The sequence below is a fragment of the Brassica napus genome, chromosome C8, assembly GCF_020379485.1.
Source record: "Brassica napus cultivar Da-Ae chromosome C8, Da-Ae, whole genome shotgun sequence".
Taxonomy (NCBI): Eukaryota; Viridiplantae; Streptophyta; class Magnoliopsida; order Brassicales; family Brassicaceae; genus Brassica; species Brassica napus.
Window position 1 is genome coordinate 34243036 of NC_063451.1, and position 22586 is coordinate 34265621.

The following is a 22586-nucleotide window of genomic DNA, read 5'->3' on the forward strand; positions in this document are numbered from 1 at the left end:
TTTGGAGAACAAAGGGTGTGTGTTCAAAGGAGCTGATGGACAACTAAGAGTAGTAAGAGGATGCACGGTTATCATGAAAGGTCAGAGAAAAGGAAGAGATACTCTGTATATTCTAAAAGGATAGGGAAGAGTCTCGGATTCATGCAACTCCGCCGGTACAGAGACAGAAAATGCAGACAAGAACAGTTACACTCGTCTGTGGCATAGCAGGCTAGGACATGTGGGTCAGAAGGCGATGGAAGTTCTAGCACAGAAAGGATGTTTAGAAAAGGAGAAACTGAAGGAAATTGACTTCTGTGAAGACTGTGTGATTGGAAAAACACACAAGGTCAGCTTTGGGCAAGCGAAGCATGTCACAAAGGGCAAGCTGGACTATATCCATTCTAACTTATGGGGATCTCCTAACGTTCCACCAAGCCTGAGTAACAGTCAGCACTTTCTGAGTTTCACAGACGATTGGTCCAGGAAAGTTTGGGTATATTTCTTGAGAACCAAAGATGAGGCATTTGACAGATTTGTAGAATGGAAGAAAATGGTAGAGGTTCAGTCAGAGAGAAGAGTTAAGCGACTTCGTACAGATAATGGACTAGAGTTCTGTAACAGGAGGTTTGATTCGTTTTGCAAAGAAGAAGGGATAGTACGTCACAAGACGTGTACATATACCCCTCAACAAAACGGGATAGCAGAGACACTGAACCGGACGATCATGAACAAAGTCAGAAGCATTCTTAGTGAGAGTGGGCTTGAGAAAAAGTTTTGGGCAGAGGCAGCGGCTACATCAGTTTATATTATCAACAGAACTCCATCTTCCGCAATTGAGTTTGAAATACCTAAAGAAAGATGGACTTCAGTCACGCCTAACCTTTCGAGCCTGAAGAGATTTGGGTGTATAGCTTATATACACTCTACAGAAGGGAAGTTAGATCCTAGAGCTAAGAAGGGGGTCTTTGTTGGCTATCCAGAAGGAGTAAAAGGCTACAAAGTTTGGGTCATAGAAGATGAGAGATGTGTCATAAGCAGAAGCGTTGTTTTTAGAGAAGACGTGATGTTCAAGAGCTCCTTAACCGAGTCTGAGGCAGGTACATCTAAAGACACTCGTTTGTCGACTAATCAAGTTTTAAGTTTTGATGATGCAGGAGATCTGAGAGACTCAGACACTAACGTTCAAGGTGGAGCTAGTCATGGTGTAAAACAAGAAGAAGAAAAGGAAAACACAAATGAAGTTGAAGAGTCTCAGGAGAAGGATCTGAGTGATTATCAATTGGCTAGAGATAGAAGTCGCAGAGAGATACGCGCACCTGTCAGATTAGAAGATTATCAGGTATATCCTAATGATGAAGATATTGCTGGTTATGCCTATCTTGTTGTTGAGGATGCAGGTAGAACTGAACCGAGGAGCTACCAAGAAGCATTAGAGGATCCAGACAGAGACTTGTGGTTGGGGGCCTCTGATGAAGAAATGGAGTCCTTAAAGAAGAATAAGACGTGGGTGTTAGTTGATAGAGTAATGACTCAGAGGCCAATAGGGTGCAAGTGGGTTTTCAAAAGGAAAGATGGTATATCTGGAGTGGAGCCACCAAGATACAAAGGGAGATTAGTTGCGAAAGGGTATAGTCAGAAAGAGGGAATAGATTATCAAGAGATCTTCTCTCCCGTGGCCAAACACGTTTCTATCAGATGTCTTTTATCTATGGTAGTTCATCACGACATGGAATTGCAGCAGATGGATGTCAGAACGGCGTTTCTGCACGGGTACCTTGATGAGACGATTTACATGGAGCAACCAGAAGGTTATGTAGACAAGAAGCATCCTGATAAAGTCTGTTTGCTTAAGAGATCTCTGTATGGGCTGAAACAATCACCGCGACAATGGAACACACGATTTGATGAGCTCATGGCCAAGCACGGTTATAGCAGAAGTGACTTCGACCTATGTGTTTACTTCAAGCAAATGGAAAACGAACAATATGTGTATTTGTTGCTATACGTAGATGATATCCTAATAGCTTCAAAGGTGAAGGATCATGTACTTAAGCTGAAAGAGTTATTGAGTGCAGAATTTGAGATGAAAGATCTCGGGGAAGCGAAGAAGATTTTGGGTATGGAGATAGTCAGGGACAGAGTTAAAGGGTCACTTACGATATCTCAGGGTCACTATCTACAGAAAGTGTTGGATACATATGGAATGGACCAAGCTAACAGTGTTCAAACTCCTATGGGAGTTCACTTCAAGCTTCGGTCAGCAACAGAGAAAGAATACAGAGAGCAACAAGATAGAATGAGAGTGATTCCGTATCAGAATGTAGTTGGCAGTCTTATGTACGCAATGACTGGAACTAGACCTGATCTTGCATATGCAGTGGGTCTTGTTTGTAGGTTCATGAGCAAACCTTTGAAGGAGCATTGGTTGGCAGTGAAGTGGGTCATGCGTTATATAAAAGGAACAAGAGACGTAAAGCTTTGTTATACGAATGAAGGAGATTTTGAGGTTGAAGGTTATTGTGATTCCGACTATGGAGGAGACTTGGACAGGAGAAGATCAATTTCAGGGATGACGTTCACTGTGGGAGGTAATGTAGTTAGTTGGAAGTCCGGGTTGCAGAAGGTGGTGGCGTTATCTACAACCAAAGCAGAGTATATTTCATTAACAGAAGCTGCAAAGGAAGCAATGTGGTTGCAAGGATTCATGAGAGAGTTAGGCTTCAAACAGGGAGCTGTGAAGATTCACTGTGATTCTCAGAGTGCTATTGCACTGGCAAAGAACGCAGTGTTTCATGAGAAAACAAAGCATATGGCGATCAAGTATAACTTCATCAGGGATTTGATATCAGAAGGTTATATTCAAGTAGTGAAGATCGCAACAGCCTATAATCCAGCAGATATATTCACCAAGGTCCTCTCAGTTGGCAAACTTCGAGACGCCTTGGAGTTGCTGAGGGTTTCAAGAAACTGAAGAAGGAGACTGTAGGCTCAGGTGGAGCCTGCAGCTGAGTAAGTATGCTCAGGAGATCAGAAGCTGAGAGAGTTTTCTCAGGAAAGTGTTTACGCGTGAAGGTGTTTCATGCGAGTGAGCGGTTTGTTCATGATAAAGAAGGTGGAAGCATTCATCTTGAGTCACTAGAAGAGAAGGGAGCAAATACAAGACAAGGTGGAGATTTGAAGAATATGTCTTAGTATTTTGTAAGTAATTTAGTACTCTTCTCTCTCTCGGGTTTAGTTGATAATCTAATTAGGATCTGGTTTAGGTAAACCGGAGTTATCCATTAGTTAGTAAAACGAGAAATAGAGATGTCGTTTTGTATAGAAAGGGAGAGTCTTTAAATAGCTCAGGTTGTTGAGAGGGTTAGAGTCTGTCGATCAAGTTTGTTACGATCAAGAGAGGTAGAGAGAGACACTACAAGAAAACAGCGATATTCTGACGGACATTCCGACGGAAAATGAAATCCTCGGAATATATCGAGGAATTTCCGAGGAAATTCCGAGGAAACACAAAATTGGGTTTCCTCGGAATTTCCTCGGAATATACCGACGGGATTCCGAGGAAACTACAGTCCGTCGGAATATTCCGAGGAAATTCCGAGGAAAACTCTGTTCCTCGGAAAAAACCGATGAATTCCGAGGAAATATTATAGCCGTTGGAGAGCCGTTGGGGGATTTTACAAAATTCCGAGGAAATTCCGACGAACTAGTTTTGTCCGTCGGAATTCCGTCGGAATTTCCTCGGTATGTCGGTAGGATTTAAACTATAAATACAAGCACTCCTCTTCCTCTTCATTCACTTCATATCTTCATCCTCCCTCTTACTCTATTTACACACGAATTTGATTCATAAAAAATATGTCTTCTTCAAATTATTTTCGTTCTTGGATCGATCGACCTCATTTGGATCCGAACACGAGATTGCTTACGGAAGAATACCAACGAGGTATAACTGAATTCATGGGGTTAGTTCACCGACAACCGGAAGCAAAAACAGGTATGTTAAGATGTCCTTGCTCTAATTGTAAAAATAGAAAGGTTATTAAAGAGTGGGATGTTTGGACTCATCTATATTTGAGTGGGTTTACACGAAGTTACAAAATTTGGTATCATCATGGGGAAACTGATTATGAACATGGTAGTACTAGTGAACCTCAGCCAGCGGTTAGATTAGAAGAACCAATTAGAACGGATGTAGATTATGGTGTAGGTACTGAGCAGATGGTAAATGATCATTTTAGAGGGGAAGATTTACCCAATGCAGAAGCTAGGAGATTTTATGATATGTTGGATGCTGGAAAGCAACCATTGTACGAAGGTTGCAGAGATGGTCATTCAGCTTTATCATCTGCTACAAGATTGATGGGCATTAAAACAGATTATAATTTGGCTGAAGACTGTGTGGATGCGATTGCTGATTTTGTAAAAGGTATTCTACCCGAGGATAATGTAGCTCCTGGTTCATACTACGAGGTTCAGAAACTCGTAGCTGGTCTTGGTTTATCGTATCAGGTAATAGATGTATGCAGCGACAACTGCATGATTTATTGGAGGGTGGATGAACAGCGGGTTACATGCAAATTTTGTGGAAAGCCTCGTTATAAAGATACAATTGGAAGAGTTCCAGTGCCATATAAAAGGATGTGGTATTTACCTTTGACGGAAAGGTTGCAGAGGTTGTATCTGTCTGAACGCACAGCGCAACCAATGAGATGGCATGCGGAGCACTCAACAGATGGTGAGATCAGACATCCTTCAGATGCAAAAGCGTGGAAGCATTTCCAATCAAAGTATCCCGACTTTGCGTATGAGAGAAGAAATGTCTACCTTGGATTATGTACTGATGGTTTCAGTCCGTTTGGCAAGAGTGGAAGACAGTATTCTCTATGGCCCGTCATTCTTACACCATACAACCTCCCCCCAAACTTGTGCTTGCGACGAGAGTTTTTGTTTCTCTCGATTCTCGTTCCCGGACCAGAGCATCCTAAGAGATCACTTGATGTGTTTCTTCAGCCACTAATATATGAGTTGCAACAACTATGGGCTCAAGGTGCTGAAACATACGATGTTTCGTGTAAAGAAAACTTTCAAATGCGGGCAGTACTAATGTGGACAATAAGTGATTTTCCAGCATATGGTATGTTGTCTGGATGGACAACGCATGGAAGGCTATCATGTCCATATTGTCAAGATAACACTGATGCTTTCCAACTAAAGCACGGAAGGAAAACGTGTTGGTTTGACTGTCACAGGAGATTCCTACCACCTGATCATCCATATCGTAGGAGTAGGAATTTGTTTACGAAGAACAAGAGGGTGTTTGACAGTCCACCTCCGGAAATTTGTGGGAAAGATTTGAAGATACAACTAAGAGATTTTGGTGCAGAAAGGACGCCAGAAGTCGGTGGACATGAGCGTTTTCCGGTAGATGCTGTTGGAGAACTACATAACTGGCACAAAAAAAGTATTTTCTGGGATCTGCCATACTGGGAGGATCATCTGCTAAGGCATAATTTAGATGTCATGCATATTGAGAAGAACTTTTTTGACAATCTCATGAACACGATCCTTAATGTTCAAGGTAAAACAAAGGATAATTTGAAGTCAAGACTGGATTTAGTCGATATATGTGCTCGTTCAGAACTTCATGTTGATGAGAATGGTAGGGCTCCTTTTCCCATATACCGACTTGATGCAGCGGGAAAAGATGCGTTCTTTGATTGGATTTCAAACGATGTGGAATTTCCAGACGGTTACGCATCAAATTTGCGTAACTGTATCGACAGAAAGGAAGGAAAGTTTACTGGCTTGAAAAGCCACGATTGCCATGTAATGATGCAGCGCCTCCTTCCGTTCGCCTTCAAGGAAATATTACCACGAAATGTTCATGAAGCAATTGCAGGGATAAGTGGTTTCTTCCGCGATTTATGCACGAGATCAGTGACTCTTGAAGGTATTGAAAATTTGAAGACTAACATAGCCGTGATTCAGTGCAACCTTGAGAAGATATTTCCTCCCTCATTTTTTGATGTTATGGAGCATCTTGTTATTCACCTGGCAAGAGAATTGGAACTTGGTGGTCCTGTGCAGTATAGATGGATGTATCTGTATGAGCGGTATATGTTCCATTTGAAGAAGATGGTGAAAAATTTAAGTAGGGTGGAAGGTTCTATAGTCGCACAGATGATCAATGAAGAAACTTCAAACTTTGCCGAGTACTACTTTCCAGCAGAAGTTCAGACCAAAAACAGAAGACCTGCTCGGCATGATGATAGAGGCGAACGGGCAACATATCATGTTACGGTTCCAGACATTTTCACAGACGTTGGACGACTTAGCGGAAAACCAAAGGACCGTCGACTTACTGAGCAGGAGCGCAGTCATTTGCAAACATATTTGCTCACCAACTGCGAAGACGTTCTTCAATATGAGAGGTAAATAAATGAGCTTACAAATTTTTATTTTAACAAGTTGAAATTTAAATCTTAATTAATTACATTATTGTCATCATATACAGGATTTTCATGGCAGAAAAGCGGTTCGAGTATAGATACGCCACAGAGGACGAACTAGAAGAAATGAAGCAGAGAGAATTTACTGGATGGATGTTTACTTATGTGAGTGCTTTAAACAAATTAAAATATATTTTATCACATATTTATACTAATTCACATTTATTGATATAATATATATATATGTGCTATTAATAGGTGTCTGCTGGTTTGGCCAGAGGTGAAACATTTGACGATTGGATACGTGAGATGGTCGTTGGACCAAACTTTGTTGTGAAGTCATATCCGAGATTTTGTACTCGAGGATATGCATTCACAACTCAGAAGAGGAGACGTTCGAGTACGACTTATGATGCTGGCGTTTGTTCTGCATCAGGAGATGATGTATACTACGGACACATACATGAGATTTTGGAAATCAAGTATTTGGGCATGGTTGGATTGCGCTGTACTGTTTTCTATTGTGATTGGCACGACAACACCCCAGATCGAGGTGTGAGAACAGATGCATTTGGTGTTATATCAGTAAATTCGAGGCGAAAGCTGCAATATTATGATCCTTTCATTCTTGCTTCCCAGGCCGATCAGGTAATTAAATGTTAATTATTCAGAATGATTCATCATCATGTGTATTAATTTATAATTTTTCTAAATGTTACAGGTTTGTTATATCAAGTACCCCCGGGTAAGGAACAGAGATGATCCATGGGTTACTGTTACAAGACTCAACCCGAGAGGCCGAGTTCAGGGAAGTTCTGAGCTGGAAGACCCACTACAACCAAGCACATCCGGCAACTGTAGTGCAGCAGAAGATTTAGCTGGAGTTGGCCTTGTAGTCGATTTAACCGACTTTGGAGAGGAAGCCGTCGTTCACGTAGAGGATGAACCAGTAATTGGAGAGTTTCACCAAGATCCAGATTCAGATTCATCTGGTGATGATGACTCGGAAACAGACTACCATTGAACTTATTTTTTTTTTTTTTTAAGAAATACCGAGGAAATTCCGAGGAACACTTGATATAACCTCTTTCCTTGGATAATAGTTATTTGGTTTATCTAGCAAGGCAAAGCTGAATACGAATTAAAAGCTACACAAAACACAACCAAATAAAACAAAGAAACCATGTAAAAGAAATACGAACTCATAATTAAGAAACCTAAAAAAAAACTCAGTTCAAAATTAACAGAAAATAAGACCATAAAACGTTAGAATAGAAAAGAAAATAAAATAGCCGGTGATAGCTCCTACTCCTCGTCTCCTGCTCCAGATGTTCCTGCATCGTTGGGTCTCTTGGACCTCTTTCTTACCATGTGTGTACCACTCGAACCCGAACCAGAGCTGGATGGAGAGTTGTCCCGATGAACTACATCATCCTTTTGGCAACGACACGGCCTGATACGTGAAATGGCAGCCCAGATCTTGTGTAGCATGTCGTTGTTTGTCTTTATGCTCTGATCTCTCCAATGTTGTTGCTGGCGCGAAGTGGCGTTCGGTGGAAGCTCTTGCAGCTTGTACTGGCTGGAGTCTGATGGGAGTAGCTGATGGGGTTGTGAATCATCTGGAATGGCTTGTGCAGCCTCATCTTGTCCTTCTTCATCAACCACGCCCTTGCCTTTGGTCTGATATTTTGGCGTGAAGAAGGATGGCTTGTCTACTAGTGCGGTAGCAGGGGGTAGAAACTCAACTGCAGCCTCTGAAAGTAGAGCAGTCAGGCCGATCTGAGGCAGGTGGCAGTAGAGTGTTTTCTTCGCTCGGTCCTGGAATACGTAGACGTAAGGACCATCCCGATCGATCCTCGAGTGGGGACCAGCTATGAACTCCTTACTTACTAGAGAAATGACATCCAGGTAGTTCCAAGCAATGTTGTTCGATCTGTCCAGTGCTACCTGGTGGTTCTCACAGTCTACACCCACATGTCTAAGGATCCGAGTAATCACTGCACCAAATCCACATGCATTGCTCTTGGATTTGGTTACTTTCCCCTTGTATCCTGCTAAGTTTGCGGCCAGCACCGCTCCCATGTTGAAGGCAGTAGCAGGTGGGAATGTAGAGTTTCCAAATGCCGGTAGCAAATGCCTCACACCTTGGTACAGGAGGCACAACTCCCATTGCGTGACTGATGCGGCTGTGGTTGTCCCGTATAGCAATGAGCCAATGAGGCGTGTCGCATATCTCAGTACTGGGCTCCGGATAAGTGACTCCTTTGCCTGAGAAGATCTATAAACCCCTGTGCCAATCGTTTCCCAGAAGTTCAACAGCTCTGAAGTCCAATAAAGACCATATGTCCTCTCCCCCGCACTCAATCCAAATAGTCCGCAGAGGTCTGTGAAAGATACCTCATAGTATACTTTCTGCACTACGAATGCCAGAAAACCTTCCTGATGGCTATCATCGGGACGGGTGACGTATGCGGATGCTATGAACTGGCGTACCAACTCCGGATAAGTGGGTTCCTTGAGGTTGCATAGTTGGCCTAGACCCATGTTCTGGAACAGTCCTTCAATGTCTGCTTTGATTCCCAATATTGTCATCGTCTCAGGACATGCTAGTTGTGTAGCCGGAACGGCTACCTTCTTCATGTTGTTGTAGTGGGTGGTATCAGACTTATCCCACTTCTTTGGCCTTTGCGTCTCTCGCTGAGACGAACCCTCTTCTTGTGTGTTCTTCTTTGCTGATGTTTTCGTGCGCTTCATTCTCTACAAAATAGAATCATTGCTCTCAACATGGTTATAATCAATTAAGAACTCAAAGCAACATGAAAATGAAAGGCGAAATCGAGTTGTGATAAAAAAAACGAAATTGAAAAAAATTCTCAATCCCTAAATCATCTCAATTGTGTTCCAAACTCGTTGATCACAGACAATTGTGTTCTATTCCATGTTTAAACATCTGTTTCATGCATATTTGATCAAGGAATCAACACGGAAATAAGAAATTCACAAAACCCAAAAATTGCTCAAGAACACGATTTCAGAATGTGGAGATTCGCGGAGTATACCTGTCTTAGGGTGAAGACGAGTGTAGGAATCAGGTAGAGCTCGAAAAATCAAGTGGAATAGAGCCCAAAATTGTTCAAATCGGATGATTATAGAGAGAGAAAGGGGGGGGGGCGAATTATAGGGGAAATCGGAGGGGATGAGAGTTCTAAGGTTTAGATCCAAAAAAGGTCGGGTTTTGCCTTATAATTCTGTTTTCCGAACACGCATCGATCGATGCGTTTTGTTTCTATAACGCATCGATCGATCACATTCTTACGGCCCGGGCCATCTTGGTAATCGATCGATGCGTTTTTGTTCTATAACGCATCGATCGATGCGTTTTTAAAAAAACATACAAGATTTTCCGAGGAAATTCCGAGGAACAATTCAGATTGTCGATCGATCGATGGGATACTCTCATCGATCGATCACAATCTAACGGCCCGGTCCATCCTTGTAATCGATCGATGCGTTTGTGTTCTATAATGCATCGATCGATGCATTTTTAAAAAAACATACAAGATTTTCCGACGAAATTCCGAGGAACAATTCAGATTGTCGATAGATCGATGGGTTACTCTCATCGATCGATCACAATCTTACGGCCCCGTAAATCCTAGTAATCGATCGATGCGTTTTTGTTCTATAACGCATCGATCGATGCGTTTTTAAAAAAACATACAAGATTTTCCGAGGAAATTCCGAGGAACAATTCAGATTGTCGATCGATCGATGGGAAACTCTCATCGATCGATCACAATCTTACGGCCCGGTCCATCCTTGTAATCGATCGATGCGTTTTTGTTCTATAACGCATCGATCGATGCATTTTTAAAAAAACATACAAGATTTTCCGACGAAATGCCGAGGAACAATTCAGATTGTCGATAGATCGATGGGTTACTCTCATCGATCGATCACAATCTTACGGCCCCGTAAATCCTAGTAATCGATCGATGCGTTTTTGTTCTATAACGCATCGATCGATGCATTTTTAAAAAAACATACAAGATTTTCCGATGAAATTCCGAGGAACAATTCAGATTGTCGATAGATCGATGGGTTAATCTCATCGATCGATCACAATCTTACGGCCCGGTCCATCCTAGTAATCGATCGATGCGTTTTTGTTCTATAACGCATCGATCGATGCATTTTTAAAAAAACATACAAGATTTTCCGAGGAAATTCCGAGGAACAATTCAGATTGTCGATAGATCGATGGGATACTCTCATCGATCGATCACAATCTTACGGCCCGGGCCATCTTAGTAATCGATCGATTTGTTTTTGTTCAAAAACGCATCGATCGATGCGTTGTTTTTAAAAAAATTACGTTTTGAAACCCCAAACACTAGTTTGTCGGAATTTCCTCGGAATATTCCGAGGAAATTTCGAGGAAGAAGATACTTTCAATTAGTTTTGAAATTTGTTATTTCATGGTTTATGCTCATGTATACAAAGAATCCTCAATGGTATGCATTACAATTGTATAAGAAATGAAATACGGCAAAAAAAATTGATGTTTTGAAACCCCAAACACTAGTTCCTCGGTATTTCCTCGGAATATTCCGAAGAAATTCCGACGGATATTTTACTATCCGTCGGAATTTCCTCGGAATATTTTCATTTTACCGGGCAAATATTTCGCGAAAATTGAAATTAGAATTCCGACGGAATTCCGACGGATAATGTCCGTCGGACCCTAGGTTTTATAACCACGAGCCTCTTCTTCTTCCCCATTTCTCTCTTCTTCCTCTCCTCTCCCTCCTCTCCGGCGATTTCCCCCTTCTCTCCGACGATATCTCCGGCGATCTCCCTCTTCTCTTACACAAATCATGTAAGGACCCTATCCCACTCTCTTAGGTTCTATTTGTTAGGTTTTTGTGTAGTTTTGATAGATTTTTGTTAGGGTGATTGGTTAGGATTGTGATTTGGTTGTATAATAGGTTTAGAATTGTGATTTGGTTGAATAATTTGTTTTGTTGAATTGATTTAGAATTTTTTTATAATTTTTTTATTTTTTGTATTTATAAAATCGATTTTTGTATATAAAATCGATTTTTGTATTTTACAAAACGATTTTTCTATATAAATTCGATTTTTTGGATTTTACAAAAAAAAATTCTATATAAATTCGATTTTTTGGATTTTACAAAACATTTTAAATATCTATAAAACTTTTTTGTGATTAAATACTATTATTTGGGATTTAAAAATATTTTTCATATATATATATATTATTAAAACTATTTTTTGTAATTATTAAACTATTTTTATTTATTAAAACTATTTTTGTTTATTAGAACTATTTTTATATATTTATTAAAAAATTTAATATATATAAATCTTTTTCTGTGATTAAATTATTTGGGATTTTTTTTTAATAAAAAAATTAATTTATATATTTCTGTATTTATTAAATATATTTTTTTAATTTACAGGTCTCATGATGATCAGACCCGGCCTCGACAGCGTCGTGGTCGTGGTGGTACGGGGAGCCAGTCTCGGGATTCCAGCCATTTTCAGGATTCCCCTTCGCCCCACAGCTCCAACCATACATCTCCCTCTGCTGCACCCGCTCATGCTCCTCTCGCTCCCGCTGCTGCATCCGCTCCTGTTCCTCCGGGAGTGATGAGGGTTGCGGAGTTGGTTCAACAGCCCGGTCGTGACCATCTTCCGTATCTCACTCCGTATCCACATGGACGGGGTCAAACATGGTAATTAAACATTTTTTTTCTTTAAATTTGGATTCATTATTAACCGTTTGTTCTTTTAATAAGGTTCAACCGATCCGGGAACGGGATCAGCGCATGGATCAACCGTATGATGTACTCGGCCCTCGACAGTGGACATCCGACTTTCACTCACTTCCCAACCGACAAGCAGGTTCTGTGGTTTCGTCAGTTTGCGGTAAGTATTCTAATTTTTTACTTATATTTTTAATCTTTAATATAAATTTTCTACTAATTGTGTTTTTTTTCAGCAAGAGTTCAACTGGAATTCCGATGAGACGCTCTTTATCTATCACCACTTCGTCCATAAAGTAATGGACAACTATGGGAAGCAGATCCACGAGTGGAAGAAGAAGTGGGAAATCAATAAGGTTCGATTTAATTTATTAAACAATTTTTTAATTTATTAAACTATTTTTTAATTTATTAAACTTTTTCTTTTTTTTTTAATTAAAAGGTCCCAAAGTCGATGAACGATACGGTCTGGAAGGAGTTGTGTGCGCATTGGGATAAGGAGGAGACGAAAGAAACTTCTTCCACCAACTCCACCAACCGCAGGAGCGACCGTAAAGGGAAGGGCATCTACAAGCATAACTTGGGTGCTCAATCTATTGCCACTCTCGGAGATCGCATGGTAAGTTCAACCGCTTTTTCTTCAATTATTTGAGTTTCAGAATTTAAATTTATTGTGCATTTCTTCTAATTTCTAATGTTTCTTTAATTTTATGTTTTTTTTCAAGGCGGAAGAAAATGATGGCGAGCCGGTCGATGATCTCGCCCTAATGAGGAGGGCGTATACCAACAAGAAGACCGGCCAGATTGATGACGGTCTTGTGAGGGACGTGGTCGACCTGGTCCAAACTCAGGTGGTAGACGAAGTGTCTCAGCTTCAAACCGAGGATGACGCTTCGACGGCTTCGACCAACTTGTCCCGGTTTCGAATCAACGAAATCGTTGAATCCGTAAGTTCTTTTTTTTTAAGTTCAATTCATTTATTTCTTGGTTTAAATTTCTAAATTTGGCTTTTTTCTATTCAGTCGGTTCCAAAGAAGAAGGGACGTTTGTTCGGTTTGGGTCGTCGCACCCGGTCGGTTCCTCCTTCTTCTGCACCACCGCCCTTTGTTGATCCAGAAGTACTTACGGCTCAGTTGAAGGACAAAGATGATCGAATATCTTTGTTGGAGACCCAGATGGCGGCTCAACAGGCGGGCTATGAGGCACAGAGGAGGCTGAACCAGCAAATGATGGAGATGATGCAGAGGATGTACCCGAACGAGGTGTTCCCGGACGTGCCAGACCCGTAGTTTTTTTTTCCCCAATCTCGGAATGTTTTATTTTTATTTGTGAAACTTTGAATATTAATTAGTATGATTTCAATTTTACTTTTAATTTCATATTTTCGAATTTAAATTTCAGAAATTTTATTTTTTCAAAAAAATTAATATTTTTTACATTTCGAGGAAATTAATTATATTTTTCACTACATCGATCGATGCGTTTTTGAACAAAAACGCATCGATCGATCCGTTTTTTTTAAAAAATATAGCGAGGGACATTTCCCTCGGAATTTTCCGAGGGACAACTCCCTCGGAAAATTCCGAGGAACGGATCCCTCGGAATATACCGAGGGAACAGTTCCTCGGAATAAACCGAGGAAAAAGTCCGTCGGTATACTCCTATCGATCGATGTATATATGTCCAAACACGCATCGATCGATGAACTTCCGAGGAATTATCCCGACGAAGTTCTACCTCGGTATATTCCGAGGACTTTTCCGACAAACAAGGGATCCTCGGAATTTCCTCGGAAATTTTTTTCCTCGGAATTCCGTCGGAAAATTCCGAGGGATTTCAGAGGAAAAAAGAAATTCCGAGGAATTATTTCCGACGACGTATTTCGTCGGAATTGCGTCGGAATAACGATATTCCGACGAAATTCCGACGATTTTTTCCCTCAGAATCCTTGATGTTTTCTTGTAGTGAGAGGAGAGATTAGGATTGTATCTCAGAGCTCGCTTGTGAGCAAATATAGTGAAGTTGCTGGTTCGATCCCAGCTCCGGTGAGCTATAGCGGCCTTTCCGGTACGGAGAGGTGCGGTGAACACCGGGTCAACATATCGTCGTGTCTTCTTCCGCTTTATACTTGTGATTGAGTTGATTACAAGTCAAGATCAAGGAGAACGAATCGTACAAATCAGTTCTTAAATAAGGACTTCACTCTAAGAACCCCGAGTTAATCATGGTCTAAGAACAACTCTCCCAACATTCTCATGGGATATTCTTTAGCTACCTCAGGTGATTTACTCTTTACAGGATCAGACTCCAAGAACATTAGGGTTTGGAAGAACCACATCGAGTTCTCCACGTTAAAGTCTAAAGCGGTTTGGTTAAAGCTATGGTTCTTGCAGCAGACAAGATATTCACCGGACATCGAGACGGGAAGATCCGTGTTTGGAAAATCTCGTCTAAAGACTCGAGCGTTTTCCGTCTGGTATATTATTATCCAATTCAATGGCTTTTTGGTAAAACGAAAAGGTAGGTCAATTTCCAGTCCCCAAACCGAATAAATCCGCTAATATACCCAACGTCCCTACTGAAATTATGATGAGAGGCTATTCCTCGAGGAACTAGAAATTAAACATTGATCTGCCATGTGGTTGACCCCAAAAGAAATTAATAAAATGTGAATATGTAATGTGGCCACGTGGGTTAAATCAGCCATGATAAACTCTGAAATACACAACAAACCCAAATACATGTACAAATTTAGTTACAGATTTTTCAGTCAAACAAGAAAAATAGTTATAGATTTGTTAAATCTTCAATTATTTGCAAGAATGCCAGGCAAGTGAACCAAAACGGATCTCGACTCAGACCGGATTTTAGGGTTACCATTGGTGGCAAGGAACTGAAGAGCGCGCAAGGCCTTTATTTTGATGGTAACCCGAGGAGTCAAAGTCAGGCTTCGCATCGTATTGCTTCAGGAGTGACGGTGTGGTGTCTTTTGTGTCTTGCCACATGAGCAGCTCGTGTGGCTATGCGAATGAGTGTCTCAAAGTCTTTGCTTCTCACAGCTCTTGTTTTTCTGTTTTGTCTCTTGACATCTTTTGTAAGTTGAAGAGGAAGATCATCGGATTAAGCCATTGCTTTTGAGAGAAAAGGAAACAAGAGATAGGTAGAGGCTGAGGAAGAGAGTGCTGTTAAGAGGAGACTTCGGTTCATTATATTGACGAAAATTTTCAATATTATTGGGAGAAAAAAGGTTTACTATATTCCTTTTCTTCACGCATATATGCTTCTTATTTCTTTCTCAAAGATATGATATTTCCCTTTACATACATATGTTTGTTTCATTGACGTTATAAAGTACAAACAGTTCAGGGAATTCAGGGATACACAATTGACTACCAAGACTATAGGGGAATATACCCGAGGATATCTAAACTAATAACAGAATATGTATATCATCTAATACTTTCCATTCACAATAAGTACTAAAAAATTAACAAATTCATGTACTAATCGCTTATACTCGAACGCGCACCAAGCGGTAACCGCATGTCGTAGCGTTCACTAATTAAAGTTTTCTTTTTGTTATAAATTTTATTTTTCAATAAAACAAATATCAAATCTTTCTTTTTAATTAAAAAAAAGATATATGTTTACCCAAAAAATGAGATATTGCAAAATCAATTTCCTTGGTTGGATTTGCTTTGGTCCTATATAAATGCAAACACGGTTAGAAACTTAACATCATAACACAACCCTAAATAATTCTCCTGTAATGGACGGCTTACCTGGACATCTCCTAAACAAGGTTCTCTTCAAGACAGATCTCAGAGCTCTGGCTATGTTGTGTTGCACAAATACATCACTCCAGTCCCATATACACGATCCTTCTTTTGTATCTGAGTACTGTTCTCAGATCAGATCCAGTTTGCTTTATATCTCCTCTTATGGCTCAACTTATCTAGGCTGCCACCACCCTCACGGCGGTTCTAGGTCACTCACAACCATAGATGTATGTCATATTTTGGGATGCTGCTCAGGACTTCTTCTACTTTTCATTGATGATCGTCTATGCGTGACAAACCCCATTCGAGCATCTCCAACGTTTCCCTATATTTGCCTCTAAATGCTATAATAGAGTAAAATCAGCTCTAACCCACCTCTATTTATTCCCGCCTAAAACAGAGATTGCTATTTTTTCCTCTATATTTAAGAAAAAAAATAGCATTCCTCTATTACTTTTTTATTTACAAAGTAGTCTTCTAATTTCTTATGATTGTAACTAAAATACTTATGTATGAAGAAATACAATTCTTACATATAAAATCACACCTTTTTGGTTACGTACTAATTATTAATTCTTATAACTATAGTTATAATTAAAAAAAAAAATTATTATTTATTTAAAAGTCAATTATAATTAAAATAAAAAAAATATTATTTTATTTAAAAGTCAAAGACTTTTTATTTAAATATTAATCAATACAACATATTAAAACAACTTAATACTCTGGTAAATTACTACCGGATCCACAAAGATTGTTAAAATATTGTCCAAACGATGTTGATGGAGGAGGAATTTGTTGATTTTGTTGTTGGTGACTGCGCTTTTGTAAAATCCGTGCTTTCTCTGCTTGGAAATGTTCACGAACACTTGGATCTTTTATGGAATTTAAGTCACAAAATAAAATTTTGTTTTCTTCTTTCATCTCCACTACAAGAAAACAGCGACATACTGAGGGAAAAAATCGTCGGTATGTCGTCGGAATAACGTTATTCCGACGACATACCAACGAAACAAGTCCTCGGAAATAACTCCTCGGAAATTCAATTTTCCTCGGAAATCCCTCGGAATTTTCCGACGAAATTCCGAGGAAACAAATTTCCGAGGAAACTCCGAGGACCACCAGTTCGTCGGAAAGCTCCTCGGAATATACCGAGGGAGAACGTCCTCGGAATTTACCTCGGAAGTTCCGACGAAATGTTCCTCGGAATTTTCATCGGGAAATTCCGAGGAAAGGAACCCTCGGCAAATTCCGAGGAACAAGTCCCTCGGTATATTCCGAGGAAGGTGTCCCTCGGTATATTCCGAGGAACATGTCCCTCGGTATATTCCGAGGGTTCATTTCCTCGGAATTTGAACCCTCTGAAAATTCCGAGGAACTAGTCCCTCGGTATATTCCGAGGGTTTATTTCTTCGGAATTTAAAAAAAATTAATTTTTTTTTAAAAAAATAAAAATTTTGAAATTTAAATTCGAAAATATAAAATTAAAATTAAAATTGAAATCATATTAGTTAATATTCAAAGTTGTACAAATAAAAATAAAACATTCTGAGTTTTAGAAAAAAAAAAAAAACTACGGGTCTGGCACGTCCGGGAACACCTCGTTCGGGTACATCCTCTACATCCTCTGGATCATCTCCATCATTTGCTGGTTCAACCTCCTCTGTGCCTCATAGCCCGCCTGTTGAGCCGCCATCTGGGTCTCCAACAAAGATATGCGATCATCCTTGTCCTTCAACTGAGCCGTAAGTACTTCTGGATCAACAAAGGGCGGTGGTGCAGAAGAAGGAGGAACCGACCGGGTGCGACGACCCAAACCGACCAAACGTCTCTTCTTCTTTGGAACCGACTGAAATAGAAAATAGCCAAATTAAATCCAGAAATAAATGAATTGAACTTTAAAAAAAAAACTTACGGATTCAACGATTTCGTTGATTCGAAACCGGGACAAGTTGGTCGAAGCCGTCGAAGCGTCATCCTCGGTTTGAAGCTGAGACACTTCGTCCTGCACCTGAGTTTGGACCAGGGTGACCACTTCCCTCACAAGACCGTCATCAATCCGGCCGGTCTTCTTGTTGGTATACACCCTCTTCATTAGGGCGAGATCATCAACCGGCTCGTCATCATTTTCTTCCGCCTTGAAAAAAACATAAATTAAAGAAACATTAGAAATTAGAAGAAATGCACAAAAAAATAAAATTTCAAAACTTAAATAATTGAAGAAAAAGCGACTGAACTTACCATGCGATCTCCCAGAGAGGCAATAGATTGAGCACCCAAGTTATGCTTGAAGACGCCCTTCCCTTTACGGTCGCTCCTGCAGTTGGTGGAGTTGGTGGAAGAAGTTTCTTTCGTCTCTTCCTTATCCCAATGCGCACACAACTCCGTCCAGACCGTGTTGTTTATCGACTTTGGGACCTTTTAATAATAAAAAAAGAAAATAGTTAAATAAATTAAAAAATCGTTTAATAAATTAAAAAATTGTTTAATAAATTAAAAACAAACCTTGTTGATTTCCCACTTCTTCTTCCACTCGTGGATCTGCTTCCCATAGTTGTCCATAACTTTATGGACGAAGTGGTGATAGATAAAGAGCGTCTCATCGGAATTCCAGTTGAATTCTTGCTGAAAAAAAAACACAATTAGTAGAAAATTTATATTAAATATTAAAAATATAAGTAAAAAATTAGGATACTTACCGCAAACTGATGAAACCACAGATGCTGCTTGTCGGTAGGGAAGTCAGTGAAAGTCGGATGTCCCTTGTCGAGGGCCGAGTACATCAAACGGTTGATCCATTCGCTGATCCCGTTCCCGGATCGGTTGAACCTAATAAAAAGAACAAACGGTTAATAATGAATCAAATTTTAATGAAAAAAAATGTTTAATTACCATGTTTGACCCCGTCCATATGGATACGGAGTGAGATAGGGAAGATGGTCACGACCGGGCTGTCGAACCAACTCCGCAACACTCCTCACTCCCGGAGGACCCGGAGGAGCAGGAGCGGGTGCAGCAGCGGGAGCGAGAGGAGCAGGAGCGGGTGCAGCAGAGGGAGATGTATGGTAGGAGCTATGGGGCGAAGGGGAATCCTGAAAATGGCTTGAATCCCGAAACTGGCTCCCCGTACCACCACGACCACGACGCTGTCGAGGCCGGGTCTGATCATCATGAGACCTGTAAATTAAAAAAATATATTTAATAAATATAAAAATATATAAATTAATTTTTTTTTTTTAAAAAAAAATCCCAAATAATAGTTTTTAATCACAAAAAAAGTTTTATAGATATTAAAAATGTTTAATAAATATATAAAAATAGTTCTAATAAACAAAAAATAGTTTTAATAAATAAAAAATAGTTTAATAATTACAAAAAATAGTTTTAATGATATTAAAAATGTTTAATAAATATAGAAATTTATATAATATAAATATATATATATATATATATTTTAAAAAAAATCCCAAATAATAGTTTTTAATCACAAAAAAAGTTTATAGATATTAAAAATGTTTAATAAATATATAAAAATAGTTCTAATAAACAAAAAATAGTTTTAATAAATAAAAAATAGTTTAATAATTACAAAAAATAGTTTTAATAATATTAAAAATGTTTAATAAATATAGAAATTTATAAAATATATATATTATTTTTTTTTAAATCCCAAATAATAGTTTTTAATCACAAAAAAAGTTTTATAGATATTAAAAATGTTTTGTAAAATCCAAAAAATCGAAGTATAATTTTGTCTTTGAATCTCCAAGTGTTGTTGTCCTTGTTCACTTGACTTCTTTAGTTGCTCCCTGAATTGGTTATTTCCTCCTTCTAATGTATTGATAACCGAATCGGTTTGATCAACAATTTTTCGCTTCATTTTGGATTTCTTTACTCCAAGTGGTCGTGAAGAGGGAGATCCACTAATATTCTCACTCTCATCATTTAAGTTTAGTGAAGAAGAAGATAACCTTGGTGATGCTTGAGTTGGAGAATCAAGATTGAGTATATCTGATTTTAAAGATGTGTACTCAACACCACATGGATTAGAGAATCGTTTGGCATGGGCAACACCATCTTGAAATTTTTCAAAATTTTTAATAATGTCCCACACATGCTCAAATTTCCAACCTCCTTTAAACATTAGATCTTCTCTTAACATTAATTTGGCTTGATTAACCTGCATATCATTTAAAAAAAACATTCAAATATTCATACAAAAATTATCCAAAAAATATATGTAAATATAAAAATTAATTCTTACAATATCATCACTTGAAGCACCAATTGGATGTCTATTTTCACATTGTTTTATGCATCTATTTTCACATTGTTTTATGCATGCATGCAATTTTTTCGCTGCTTTTTGAATTGTTTGAACTCGGGATTGAATTGATTTTTTAGACCGGTCACTCCACATTGCATCTTTTCCATTGTCGTAAGCTTCGACCACACGACCCCAGAATTGATCGGATGATTGATAAACACCTTGAATTGGATCTTGAGAAATTTGCATATAAATGTGACATAAAAACTTATCTTCTTCACAAGAATATCCAGAAGATCGGGACATTTTTTAATGGAGTGTCATATTTTGGAATGCTGCTCAGGCCTTCTTCTACTTTTCATTGATGATCGTCTATGCGTGACAAACCCCATTAGGAAGAAGTTTCGATTCTTGACTCGTCGGGACAAAAGAAAGCAGCTAGGGCTCGTGGTTAATCAGCTTGATCGAACCACACAGAATTTCAAAGTTGTGTACATATTCGAGATGGCAAAAACCGATGAAACGAAGTATGGTTTCGAGATTAACGCCGGAGACTCATGGACATATTCAAAAACTACACTTACTTGCCACACAAGCAATCTTGATGACCGTATGAAGAACCATGTTTACTTGAACGGGTCTCTTCACTGGCTAAGAAACGACGGAAGCATCATAGCTTTCAACCCCGAAACAGAGCAAGCACGGCTGATCCAGACTGACTTCCCCCGGGGATTGACTTCGAGAACGCTCTTTGCATCCGGAGTTAATAGCTTGACTTTGGTATCAGCCAATGAGAAAGTCATTTACGTTTATGCACTCAGAAACATTCTCAGTGATCCCAAGTGGGTCCTCGAGAAGCAGATCCAGAACGGAGTGATTGACAAAAATATAGTTACTTGGTACGTAGAAGCTTACAACGGAAAGTGTTTAGTGTTACGAACTTGTTATGATGGAGTAGTTCATGTGTACGACTTGAGTGCTAGCAAGTGGGCAGTCATGGCTTCGGTTCCAATTTGGTACGATGCGAATCTAGATTTCTTTCTGTTCACACCTTCACTTTATTCTGTGGTAGGACTTGATGATATATTGGCTTGTGGTGATAGAGGCATCTCCTCTCTAAGCTCGATTATGACACTGGTTGATAGAAGCTCACCAGAAAATCAGCTTATGAAAATGTCGGTTGACGAAAAGGAAGAGGTGAAATTACATCTGGGAATGTTATTTGAATGAGCAAAATACCAACAACAAAAGAAGAGTGGTGTAGACACATTCGTATTTTGTGAGGAACATGTGTCTTTTGGTGATTTGGTTAATGGAACATGGCACTGTTTTATGTTTTCTTCTCTCTATTCGTTCACTATATATGTCATTTTGTTTTGTGCAGTTTTTAAAATTTGAAAGTTTTGATAAAAAGATGATAGGGCAGGAGGGTTTATTGGATTCAATTGAGAGGGGTTGGAGGGAATCGGCGGCGGAGAATTCCGGGGTTTTGTATAAAAAATTATTAATTGTCGACATGAGATTTTTACATGGCGAAAAAATAATCCACCATATGGAAAGGAAAAAATTAGTGAGCTGCAACAAGCTTTGGAAGAGGTCCAAAATGATAATAATAGAACCCAAGAGGACATATTGGAGGTCTCTAGGAAATTGCAGGAAGCGTATAAAGACGAGGAAGAGTATTGGCAACAGAAAAGTCGCAATATGTGGCATATTGCAGGGGATTTGAATACTAAGTTATATCATGCCCTGACAAAACAACGTCGGGCTCGTAATAGAATTTTTGGCCTATATGATACGAATGGTGATTGGATTATCGAGGAACAAGGTGTAGAGAAGGTAGCAGTAGATTATTTTGGAGAATTGTTTCAGACTACCTCTCCTACGGAGTTTGATGGCTTTTTGGATGAGATTAATTCTACGATTACCCCACAGATGAATCAGAGGTTAATCCGGCTGGCAACTGAGGAGGAAGTACGTCAAGCTTTGTTCATGATGCATCCGGAAAAAGCCCCAGGACCGGATGGGATGACGGCTCTTTTCTTTCAGCATTCTTGGCATATAATAAAAAATGATCTACTGGAAATGGTTAATGATTTCTTATCATCAGGGACCCTCGACACAAGGTTAAATATGACGAATATTTGCTTAATTCCTAAAACAGAGAGACCTACGCGAATGACTGAACTCAGACCTATCAGTTTATGTAATGTAGGCTATAAGTTATATCGAAGGTATTGTGCCAGCGGTTGAAGGTGTGTCAGCCCTCTCTTATTTCGGAAACACAATCGGCGTTTGTGCCGGGGAGATTGATTTTGGA

At 39.4% G+C, this 22586-nt stretch overlaps 1 protein-coding gene across 2 annotated transcripts; it reads left to right on the forward strand.

Annotated features, from left to right (window-relative positions):
- The first annotated feature begins 14195 nt into the window (after positions 1-14195).
- Positions 14196-22333, forward strand: LOC106378816 (putative F-box protein At1g57580). 2 transcript variants are annotated; one of them, XM_048764519.1, is made up of 3 exons: positions 14196-16224; positions 20571-20770; positions 20903-22333. In XM_048764519.1, the coding sequence occupies exons 1-3, from the start codon at positions 15990-15992 to the stop codon at positions 21494-21496; spliced, it is 1029 nt and encodes a 342-aa protein (XP_048620476.1). In that variant the 5' UTR covers positions 14196-15989; the 3' UTR covers positions 21497-22333. The 2 variants fall into 2 exon arrangements, with proteins under 2 accessions (XP_048620476.1, XP_022570185.1); XM_022714464.2 differs by lacking the exon at positions 14196-16224 and having other exon boundaries at positions 20271-22333.
- The last annotated feature ends 253 nt before the right edge of the window (positions 22334-22586 follow it).